The following is a 12,614-nucleotide window of genomic DNA, read 5'->3' on the forward strand; positions in this document are numbered from 1 at the left end:
AAATTTATTGTTGTAAACATATCACTACATATATCAGTTATCTATTTATGTACAAATTACAAACACCACTTGTTCTACATTATCTTAAGTTATAGCATTTAATTCCTACTGATTATGAGTTGTTTTTATTTAATAGGTTGTCATTTGAACTTGTCAGTCCAATTAATAAAATATTTTGCAAAAAATTAAAATAAAAGTCAATTGTAGATATAAAAAAAAGTATATTATTTATTATATTTACTGGTCATGTGAAAATACAGTCTTTGGTAAAGGCACACAGTTCATTACATTAGAAATTAATAATTCCAAATAAAAAATTTATCACTAAAAACATCAAACATTTAAGTATAACTATTAACATATTGGGGGAAAAAACCTGCCATAAAAGATGCAAATGCTACTGTTATCAGTGTGTATATTTATTTGAATACTATGATTTGGAATCAAATGTGAATAGTTTTAAAATAGTTACAAATAATTTTGAATAGAAAACACACGTATTAAGTTTTTTTTTATTTCAGTAAATCTTTGCTCCCAACATTAAGATATAATGATGCAATTCAGTTAAATATTTAGCTTTACATTACTGCACAGTTTCACTACTTAAAATTATATTGTAAAAAATATTCTGATGGGAAGTAATCTGTAATAAGGCAAACAATAAACTTTGCATCTTCAATACTTTATGAAGCAATTATAGAGTATTCATGTATATAATAACTCACAATTTTATATGCAGAATAATAACAACTTATGATCTTTTGAATTCTTCACATGTATCAGTGAAATGCTTGCTTCCATAAAGTTCCTCAATAAATTTTACTATGTATCGACTAGCTGCAAACACATGAACACTTGCCATTTTATTTTATATCTGATCTTTCCAACACATGCTTATTGCAAACTATTTTAAAGGTAAAAGTACAATACAAATTACAGTTAATATAAAATTATTTTTAAGGATTAAATACAAAAGTACTAAACATTTCACTGTTTTGTGTGCCAAATTATACACTATCTTTATATTATAAATTTATCATAAAAGTGAGTTACAAATTTTCACATTTTCTGCAGTTATATAAAGATGCTGGTGCAATAAATTTTGCAGTACATACTATGTGTAACTACCTAATTACTACCTATTTTCATTAAAAAGAATATTTACATAAGTCTAAACAAAGTAAATATATGTGTGTGTTTATAGTAAAAATTACAGTGTAACAAAATTATAGCCATCTATACATAAATGCTCATAATCATGGATGACCACAACATGTTTCATGTCACAAAAACAAATACATACTACTTGCCCAACATATGAAAATTTGAGGGACAGAAATTAAAATATATGATAAACTAAAGTACCTAGTAAAGCAAGTAACTGTCCAGTAAACAGTGGCAGTATGTACTTCAAATGATAATGAATAACTATTGGTATTCATTTCCCACCTCAAAGTTTCCTAAACATGCATTAGTATCATTAATTTCATTTATTATTTCATTTCCATCTACCATTTTGTTAACAGAAATGGTTTTCCAGGTGCAGGCTACGATTATCGCCTGACGATATTGTTATAAATCTGGCAGTTTTTTTCTCCTGCTTTTTATCACAGTCTTTTAAGTCTTTTAAAAAAAAATCCTTTTAAATTTATTTTGAGTGAAGACAAACCACTATTTGACTAGGCTGTCAAAGTCATTACTCTTTGAGATCTTTATCATTCCCTCCAAGCAAAACAGTTCTCTTAGCATTTAAATGTACTGATTACTGAATGGCAGCTGACTGCAGCTTCATGCTATCAATACCCAGAAAATATATATCTCACTATTGACATCTTAAAACAATATGTTCAATGCAATTTTGAAAAGAAAAGAAGAAGAAAAAAAGGCCACTATAGAGGTATTTGAGAAGCCCTCAATAGAAATGAATTTTATGTTTATTATTTTACTTCTTACCTCTATGACTTTGTCTTAGTCCTGTTATGAATTATATTTACCAGTATTGTATCTCTATGGTCAGGTCAATTTGGTTTTACTCTTTAAGTATTTTCATGTTTTATCTAAGTAATAATTTTATGAAATGTCTTTGCAAACATTTGTTAAACGGCGACGAATAGGAAATGAGCTTACACCTTTTAATATTGTTTTTGGGTCATTACTGAGGAAAGAGTATATGTGATTGGACGCTCGACTGCGCATATATTTTATTTAAAGAATTTAGTATTTCCAGTGTGATTTCGGAGAGTGTTCAATAGAGAAAGCTTTGACTGTTTGAAACAAATTGGAACTTGAGTTTCTGTTCTACTATCATGGGAGAAGGATTAGAGAGAAAGAGCTCCGTGATTTAGTCATAAATGAATGTAAGAATATCACGTAAAACATTGGTACGACGACTGAATAGCTAGAATCTACGTGAAATTGATGATTTTATAATAAATACCGGAACTACACAATGAAGAAGAGGTAGTTACCGATGTTCGAAGCTCTACTAAAGAATCGACGACGACGATAAGTTTTGACTAACAGCATAAATAGAACTGGATCAACGACGAATTAAGAAGAAAAGAAGAAAAGGACTATCAATCTTCGAGATGGAAGGAGTTCGACAGCGGTAGACGGCATCGTAGACGGTGTACCGGAGGACATCATCCTTCTAGACGACTCCAGGTGACCGACGCCAGTCCTGCTGGAGTACCAGCAGCACGAGAGGAGGTGCATCGAGACGGAGACCCAACCAGCGACATCGGAGGAGAGTGAGATCTAACCAGCAACATCGGAGGAGAGACAGGGGTTCGGAGAGGTTTTCCACAGCCTCTTGGTATTGTAACGACGCGACGAGGTTTGTTTGCCCCATCCCCGAATTAACAAGAACAGCGAGAAGTTACCTGTCCTATTTTAATGGCAAGATATCTTAAACTATGATGTTTACGATCAAGACCTAATTTGAAACTCGCAAAAACAACTTAATACTACTTAACTACGTAAAGACTTGTAGCTTGTACATACTGGACCTGGTTAACTGACCTTGATCAGTAATATGTACGATATCAAAGTTAAAATCTGTTAAAGTCATTAATTGTCTTGAATGTTTAAAGAATAGCCCCAGGTCCAGAAGTCTTGAGACAGTTTGATCTACCGAAAGAGACTGAGCTAGTAAAAACAAAGAAAAGACTAATTTGCCAGTTAAAATGTGTTTCAATAATATTTAAAATATTGACTGATAACCAAACTATTATTCAGTGATACAATTACGTAAAACGTAATTAGTTCTGAAAGACATTTAAGTATAACGGATATTGAAATTTTGTTTAATGAAAAACCTATTTAAACATGAATAATTGTCTCAAAGGTATTTGTATGTTGCTTGCTAATCATTGACTCTGTCACTTTTCATGTTACAGTTGGATATGTTGCAAAAGAGTATTGTCACCCATACAACCATGATTTTGACCCTAGTAAAAAGTTAAATTTTCATTATATTTTATTTTTCCGATTGATAACCATACTTACATATCATGTGTATGTTAAACCAGATAGACAGAAATATTTAGCTTGGATTGTCTTGAAAGAATAATTAGTTTTTATTACACTGATATCAGCAGTCATAGAGAAGTTAATGCTTTTAAACATACTACTTATATTTGTTGATTTTAAGGTCAGAATACTTACACCAAAGAGAAGGAGACATACTGCTAAGGAATTATACGACATTTTATTGTTTGGTATTCACACTGAGTCAAACTACACCAGTACATACAACTTGAGAATAATTTATTTTCACTATCAACATAACAAGACATATTTTAGTTAATATTCTGTAGAGGTTAGTAGTTGTGCTACATACACAATCACAGCACTAGTACTTTATAGAGTTTTCACGGCGCCCAACTAGACCACATTTTACATTATAGATATTGGCATTTTAGGAAATATACTCCATAGAGTAATTCTGAAAATACTTATAGAATTTTTGATCACCCAACGGTGGCACACCCTTTTGAAATTTTGGTCGCTCATCCTTGGAGCTGTCTGAAAAATAACAGAAGAAAAGGGAAAATTCTGAAAACACTTCACCACCAATTCCACAACGGATTTGTTAACACTGCAAACAAACTTTCAGAAGAAAATATTTTAACATTTTCTTTTTGTAATACATCTTGAACTGTGTCTTCATATCTCTAATAATCTATTCAAGACGGTGGATCGTTTTATGACATACGAGAGATTTTGAAACAGGCTGCTATTCGGCTGGGTTCACAATTAAATAACATGAAAGCATTACAGAAATTGCACACAATTTGTGTGAAATCAGTTCACAATTGAATTATGTGTTAATTTTAACCAATGAAATTTCACAATGAAAATAACCTATGTTGGTCGTGGTAGTAAATAAATATTTTAAGATTTTCCCACGACAGGTGACCAGCAGCCTGTAAACATTATTTTTCAACTTTATTTTCATGATAGGGCAAGCAAATATTATAGAAAACAATATTTAAGGGAGAGGGGGGAACTAGAATTTTTTGTATACATTTTTCACCAGTCTCTTATTTAAATAATTCATTTTTTTATATCAGAAAATGGCAGATGAAAATGGAAAAATAATTACGGCATTAACCTTTCTCCCAGTTGAATTTATATTTTCGTTTGGGTAACTTTATAGTTTAAGTGCAGTTTTTAAAACATACATTGAATGGTATTAAAAAGATTTATTATAGTGATGGCCCGATATTCGATATCGGAGATCGGTAATATCTGCATTTTTTTCAATATCGGACATTGGTAAATACTTGCGATATTTTGATAACCGATGTTTGCTCTCGCCAATAATACTTATAAAAAACATTAACCGTGATTCTAAGCTTATTTTCAGACATTCACAAAATGTTTTCCCTTGATGAATTTTCGAAGTTCACTAAGTGTACATAAATTGAAAACATAAACGAAAATGATTACGATATTTAATTTAATAAGTGGTGTAGCCGTAAGTAAACATGAAGAAGAATAAAGTTACTGCTTGATATAACAGGCATTTTCTTTCCGTGTCATTTCATGGTCGCCAACTGCTGTTCTATACAAAGATGTTACGTAAGTTTTACAAAAGCTAAAATATGAAACGTGTTTAAGTAGGGCAAGCTGCAGCAAAGGTATTATGTTGACTATATTGAGTGCATTGCCAACAACATAAATAAAGATGTGTGGTTTTATAAACTCTGCAGTACGTTTCAAAGTTGTATTATAATTACTTTTCACGTATTTTTAACGTGTTTTCGCAACAATAAATGGAGTGATACACTTGAACAATGGTCACAAAATTTGCTACTTGAAGACCTTCCTTTCTAGCGTGTCGTTTAGCGTGATGAAATTTTACAAAGGGTACAAAAGTTTGATGTTTTTCGGACGGTATTTTTCGTAGATTACAGTTGAGACACTGGATTAAGTACATTCAGTGACTTGTGATTCATACATTATAAGCACATACACTAGAGACTAATCGGATAGCTACAAGATTTTTGTGTGAAAACGTGGCGTTGCTTTCACCTCAGTCCGATAGATGGCAGACGGCATGCCTCTTGCCGCTAGGTTATTTTTCACAATCCCGCCTGTGTTGTTAGTATAGAGCTGTCCGGGTTATAAGCATTATTGTTTTGTGAGTACAATGCGCAATGCCGCCGAAAAGTAACATCTGGTTACATTTTCAAGTAAAAACCAATGATAAGGCAAAAGCAATTTGCAATTATTGCTGTAAAGAAATACTGCGTGGTGGGAAATTTTTTAGGACATTCAATACATCAAATTTGTGGAATCACTTATCCCTGCATCCCTGAGACTGAAATTGTTAGCCAGAATATATCTTGGCTTTCCACCTGCCTCAATTCATTCTGAAAGATTGTTTAGCTCTGCAGGTGGAATTTGTACCAAAAAATGGAATCGCCTTTCACCTGAACACATTCAACCACAACATCCACAAAAATCTGAAATTTGTTTCCTTGTAGTTACAATATTTTTTTTTTGCATACTGTAGGTAATACCTACTCCAGAATATTGCTTTATCTGGCCTTGAAAAACAATTAATTTTTTAAGACCTTGAATTTAGAGAGCTTATTTGTAGGCCATTATGATAATTTCATTATTAGCTTTCATTTAATGTGAATTTACAATATTTTACAATTAATAAAAATAATATACAATCACATAAGTATGTTTTATTAATATTTAACATTTTCATTATTGTCTCTAACAATACTCCAGAACCACAATTTTATAGAATCAGTGTTAGAAATGAGATAGGCCTATTATCGGAATATCGGGTATCGGATCGGTAAATTTGGAAATATCGGAATCGGTATCGGGTTTTTGGATATCGGGCCATCACTAATTTATTAGTATATAAAAATAGTGAAAACATTACAAAACATGGGAAGAAAGACGAATAAAAATTTAAGTGTAAATTTTGTTATGTTAGAAACATTAATAACAAATATTTCATATGTAATTATGTAATACATAAATGTAGCATAATTAATGTAGCTGAGCTACCTTAACAAACCTTGAAATTTAGTTATCATTCCACTTAATTACAAGTAGTCCCTCTTCTGCAGAATACATATTGTATTCATCAATAAGGCAAAAAAGTAATATTAAACCTAGATACAGATAAAATTTATGTCTTTAATTTATCCGACTTGCAACAACGAGGAACTACTTTTAACATTTAGCAAAATATACGTATATACCGTACTAGTAAGTTTCTATATGTATATACACATATTTATGTTGATGCTTAGTATTATACCATATTCTATTTTAATACTCTTTACATAAAAACAATCCTCTTGCAAATACTCCAATTTTCCTCAACTTAAAAATAAAAATAAATGTTTTGATTTGAATAAGTAGATGTATTGATTTTTCTTAAAAAGCTAAAACTTTCAGGCATAACTTCCACATACCATAAGTGGATAGTCTCCAACATTTATAATTAACGAGCGACTGTAAACTGAAGTCGGGTGTCATAATACAAAATGCAAGATAACACAAGTTGCAAATTTTAAGTTTCGTAACATCCAGCTCTATTACCATTTCATGACTTACAGTATATGTGGGCATCCTGTAATGTGACATTCATCGTGTTGCAAAAAAAAACAAACTATAACAGCACTGAAAGGTTACTTAACTTGGTTTGGAATTCTTCCTGTTGCAATTACACACATTGTGTGTGTAAGTGTGTGTGAGCGTATATGTAGAGAAGAGAGAAATATTCAAATCCACTAGAATTAAAAACATTATTTTGAGACCAAAACCACTCACTCACCTCTCTAAATATGAATCTGAAACGAACGGTCACCTACTTTCTCTAATACATTTAAAAACTGTAACAGTTTCCCTATAAAAGTGATGTCAACAGATTAGGTAGGTTTCCAGTTGCACCCTACTACTGATTTACCTTCTGATCTATACAGTCCAACCCTCTAGTACCGATACCTGTACTGTAATAAATATGTGATGTTTAAAAAAAATGTTTGTATGAAAATAAAAACAATCTAAACTACTATTCCATTTTGTCGGAGAGTGGAGGTGGCTGGAACAACTTGTTCTGCCGCTCGACGCCCGCTATCAGGCCGGACACCAAGCCCTCCATCTCCACTGCAGCTTGCTGCAGCTCCGAATTGTCCACGCTGCCGCCGGGGTCTGAGAATCACACCACCATACGGGCTTACCGCTGCAGTGAAGTCTGTGCCAAGTAGCGTGCCTCAAACATGACAGTTTTCAAAAGTAGTACTAGTGGTGCCTATTTCCTAAATGATACTTGCAAAGGGAACACAATATATTTGTTTACCAACACAGACAACCACATCGAGTTTGTTTGCTAACAGTATTTGTAGAACCAGGAGCGTGTGCAAAATTAATGGATGGAACCACTTTTCCTGTTGTTTTCTTTAAAATTCTTTCCATTTGTTGGTGAGAATGATATATTTTTTTTAGAAATTGGGGGAAGGAGGGGGATATATTTCCCCATTTCACATGACAAAGAATATAGTGAGAACAAAAATGCTGGAGAGGATTGCTCTGAAAATAACACCTATTCTCATGAGATTACTAATAGCTAATAGGCTGAATATTATACATGTGTTTTTATCAGGAAAGAAGACATCATGTTACGTGTTAACAAACTTGCATGTTCAACTCTACGTCTAGACCACATATGATAACATAATTAAAAATTTAAACATTCATCTCTTCCTTTGTCAGATTGCCCCTCAAGGGGGAAAACATTTTGCAGACAAAATAGTTAAACTTTGTGATTTTTCACATAGTTTGCAAATAACTAAACAATGGGAAATCTAGGATTTTCCAAGAATAGATTCAAGAAAGGGTGTAGGCAAGGTGCTTTCAATATATTTTTTGATGCTAGCACAAAGAAAAAAACACTACATTGCAAATTAACGCTGCATCCAACAATCATGTATGGTGTAATGACTGGCCATTATGTACAATGATGAAACATGACATTTCTGCATTAAAGCATTTTGAAGTGAAACTTCTTTGCTGAGGGGGTAAATATTTTCGAGCGTTACGAAAATTCCAATTGCATGAGGGAAATGAGGCGGAGAAACCGGCAGAGGAGGGGGATAGTTAGGTACATGGTGGGGGAAGGTAGAAATGACACAGCATACTTGTGCTCTCGCGAACTTGCACACTTTCATGTGCACAGTTTTTTCTTGGGGGTGGACGTCGCACTATCCGCTTTCCGGGGCCGTTGGCGTGGACGGTGAACGCTGTGCTCCGCCTCGTCACTCTCACCTGATGACTGAGGGGAAAGAGTGAATGGATCTTTAAGTTCCAGAAGGTAAAACAATGATTTCGTTCAGGCGTTGGTTTCTCTGTTTTTATTTTAATTTTAGTTATTTGTCATAATGTAGAGTTAGAACATGTGATTGAATTAACAGAAAGCATAAACAGTGTGCCCGAAATGAGGGATTTAGGCACGTTTTAGTTAAAATTTTATCATAAATATTTTTGGAAATTTTTTTTTTTTTTACTCTTCTTATATCTTTACGGCCAGGCCCTCAGCCTCTGTTCTCAGAGGCGAGCTGATTTTTTTCCCAGCCTAATGCTAGGTTAGCAGTCTGGCTAATATTTCTCCCGCCTATAGGCACGTCGGAGGCCGGTAACTTAATTTCTCCGCATGTCTAATTTTGCCTACAGCAGCTTCTGGAGCAGTCCTGAGCCCTGCTAACTCTGTCACGAATCGGTATAAGGTTCACTAGCAGCAAGACACAATGAGAGGATCCCGTGGGCCTTGCGTCCCACAGACCATGCGTTTTTTGAAGCCATTCCACCCCTGCTCCCCCACCCTTTCTTCTCAGAAGTGAAGCCAGGAGCGATGACCGCTTGTGAACTCACGGGGACGGTATCCGAATTCAAGGCCATCTCAGGCTTGACAGCCGCAGATACGATTCTGGACTTTAACGACATCTAGCGACGGCTGTGGTCACTAACGCCACTTGTGGGCGTCGGCAGCGCCGACACCAGCGCTTTCGCGCAGAGGTAACGACAATCTTTCTCCCCCTTATGTCTCGGGCCGCTAAGTGGCAACACTGGTTACTCCATATACTCCTAGCATTGACACACTCGTCGGCCACAAGTCTATTTATTAGTACTTCTTCTCGCCACCAAAAGATAGCGCCTCAGTCGCGCAGTCACTCCAGTAAGATCTGATATTTTTTTATGCCGGACACCTTCGGGTGGGCTCGGTAATTTTCGGCTCAGAGCCTAACCCCCCTCCCATTCTCTAGAGATCCCGCGCTTATTATATACTGATGATATCCCGCTCCTGACTGACTGGTACCTTTTGTAACTGCAATCTTCGGCGAATTATAGACATCGCATCTTATATTATGTAGTCTTCTCAGACTATAGGGATGAAGTCCCTATCTAAAAATTAAGATTAACCAGCCAGTAGTTTAGTTAAAAGTAGAGAAACTTTATATATTTTTTTCTTAAATCATGAAGACTTCCGTGTCTACCGCGCATCGTGGTCCAGGTTTTCCGAAACGTGACGCCCTGTTCTGGTAATTCTTGACGTCATCCCCCCTTTCATTTCCCTTTATTGACCTTTTGCGCCATTTAAGTATACTGTCTGGAAACAGGTCTGATTCTTTGGAATTTGGACTTCTGTTTCAGACAGGGTTCCAAGTTTGGGGCCACCAAAATCCTCTGCCAGAACCTCTGGAGTCGGATCCTGAGCAGAATCCACCATCTTTAGGCCTACTACCTCGATCACCGTCTACCTACAGCCCCGGGTGATACCCGCATAATTCTATCATTTTATTCACGAACTCAAAAATAGGGTAACCCAGTTAGGACAGCGGACAGCAGTTAAAGCAGTTCGAGGAGAGGAAATTCATATGATGTTTTGCAAGGACTATATGTACAACCTTTAAAGTTAGCGATGTTAATTTCATTCATGTTTTTAAATATTGTAATTTTTGTTAAACATTCAGGGCCGGCCCACTCGTAAAAATAAGTTTAAAGAATATAATATAATAAGTGTAATTTTGAGGAATTAATGTAAGATCACTTATCAATGAAAAACAGATGTTACAAAGGAAAATTTAATCTATAAAAAAAGGAAAGAACAATGATTAATAAAATAAGGAAGTCTATAGACGTAACTGTTATTTTTATTTAGTTAATCTATAATAACGATCCTTTTTCTCCCAAGTGTTCGCAGGGAGTCACTAAATTTTCTTGTTTACTCCTAGTGTCGCCTCTGATGTTGACTTTTGATAGATATTAATTGTGGGCCCCAGTATTCAGAGTTTCCAAATCTTTTTACCTACTTATTTAATTATTCTTTAAGACACTTGGGGTATTACAACAGCATGGAACTTAGATTAAATTAATACAAGAATGGGTACAAGAAAGGGCCGGCCCTTATTTGGTCATTAACATAAGTAGATTTAACAATTTTTAATTACAGTCCATAATAAGTAAACACATTAAATTATCGTAGTAAGGTTCTTGAATTCAGATCCAAGAAACGTCGTGGTTAGATGCTAGTCCGAAAAAGGTTTAAAAAAATTGAAAGGCTGGCGTTTTGGAGATTGTTGGATGTAGTGGGACAGCTGACAAGATGTCAGAGGGCCTGGGTCATCTGCCCCGATGGAGGCTGATCTGTCCTTGGAAGAGTACCCGGGTTCGGTACTCGGTGCCTGGTCCAGAACTTGTACTGTGATACTTGGTCCCTGTCTTTGAACAGATCCAAACACATATGTTTAGGACTGAATCACAGACAGTAGGTGGAATAGGCAGAAAATGTGTTCTAATTACAATGACAGATGGGGGAGGGGTGGTGCTATAAACTCACCAACCGGGTGATGTCTTCCAGGGTTGAGCAGACGAGCGCAACACTGATGATCTATGATTCTCAAAAAGAATTATCTACGATGACTAATACATTACTACTTAACTTTAGCTAAAATTACGTGGACTGACTAACGCCTACACACTACTATGTTGGGAAACATCCCTTGGCTAATCTGATCACATCTTAAGAGAAACAGAGAGGCGTCCCGATGACGTTTCGTTCTACGCTGTCAGACCTGTATCACGGCGCGCAGTGAGCTTGTGGCGGCAGAGACTCTTAATTAAAAGCGATGTTAACGAAAGAAAGGTGGGAGGGCTTCGGCTCTCGAACCGAAAGGTTCCGAACATTACCGAGGTGCTTGTTGAGGAAAGCAGACTTAGATATCTCGAAGTTGGTAGTACTGCCCGATGTCAACGCGACCTACTGAGGTGTGGCTGTACTGAGTAGAGATCGACTTGCACTGCGCAGCTGGTAGTAGCATGTAGCTTATGGAGAGGACTGAGCCAGCGCTCTGGTGGCCTGAGGAGTAACTACGTGGGCTGGTTCCTGCGGGAGACGCCACAGGGCAGGCATTCCGCGGGCGTTCAAACTTCCAGGGGAATGGATTCACAAAACTGTCGCTAGATGGCATGAGTATGTACTTCATGTACTACAGTCGTGGCCTTGGGGAGAGGTGGCGCCTGGTCGGGGTTGATCAAAGACCCGCGGCGGTGTTCCCAGGAAACCCAGAGAGAGGGGAGGGGTTAAAACTGCGATGCCAGTGGGAAAGTGATCTACAAGACCCGGAGACGTGACTATACTTTGGTGAAGATGATTCACGATCATGCCAAGGAGTGCTCATGTCAGGCGAGGTCTAGGAACTGCCCGGTCTTGAGAGTTTGCAGGCCATAGCAGTTCTCATCACGAATCGGGGACGAATTACAGGAGACGTCCGTGCGCCAAGGTGGGAATAATGGGATCGCCCTGCTGGGTCATTGAATAGTAGAGGCTGGGAAAATTAGGGGATACGAGTCTGACAAAGGTTGGATGGGAGTGTACAGGAGGAGGAACAAGTTTAAGTTCATGCAGCAGAGTAATGGTTGGAAACATTATTTAAAAAAATTCATATTTAAAATTGTGCCAAAAAATACTATTTGGCGGCACAGCGGAGCAGCCTTGAGCGGGCTCCACATGGCGGCGTACGGCTCAGGTTGAACCCTGCCATGCTGCAGGGATAGGCGGGTCACGGCGGTAGGGACCCGCC

At 36.5% G+C, this 12,614-nt stretch overlaps 1 protein-coding gene across 4 annotated transcripts in view; it reads right to left on the minus strand.

Annotated features, from left to right (window-relative positions):
• Positions 1–3,295: 3,295 nt before the first annotated feature.
• LOC134542377 (dystrophin-like) overlaps positions 3,296–12,614 on the minus strand; it is a 73,580-nt gene continuing 64,261 nt past the window's right edge. For 2 of the 4 annotated variants that reach the window (XM_063386557.1, XM_063386558.1), the window contains one exon: positions 3,296–7,689. In XM_063386557.1, coding sequence (XP_063242627.1) covers positions 7,550–7,689 — 140 coding nt within the window. In that variant the 3' untranslated portion in view covers positions 3,296–7,549. The remainder of the gene's footprint in view (positions 7,690–12,614) is intronic. The other 2 variants (XM_063386560.1, XM_063386561.1) reach the window with 1 other exon arrangement.

The sequence above is a fragment of the Bacillus rossius genome (assembly GCF_032445375.1).
Source record: "Bacillus rossius redtenbacheri isolate Brsri chromosome 4 unlocalized genomic scaffold, Brsri_v3 Brsri_v3_scf4_2, whole genome shotgun sequence".
In the NCBI taxonomy this organism is placed as follows: Eukaryota; Metazoa; Arthropoda; class Insecta; order Phasmatodea; family Bacillidae; genus Bacillus; species Bacillus rossius.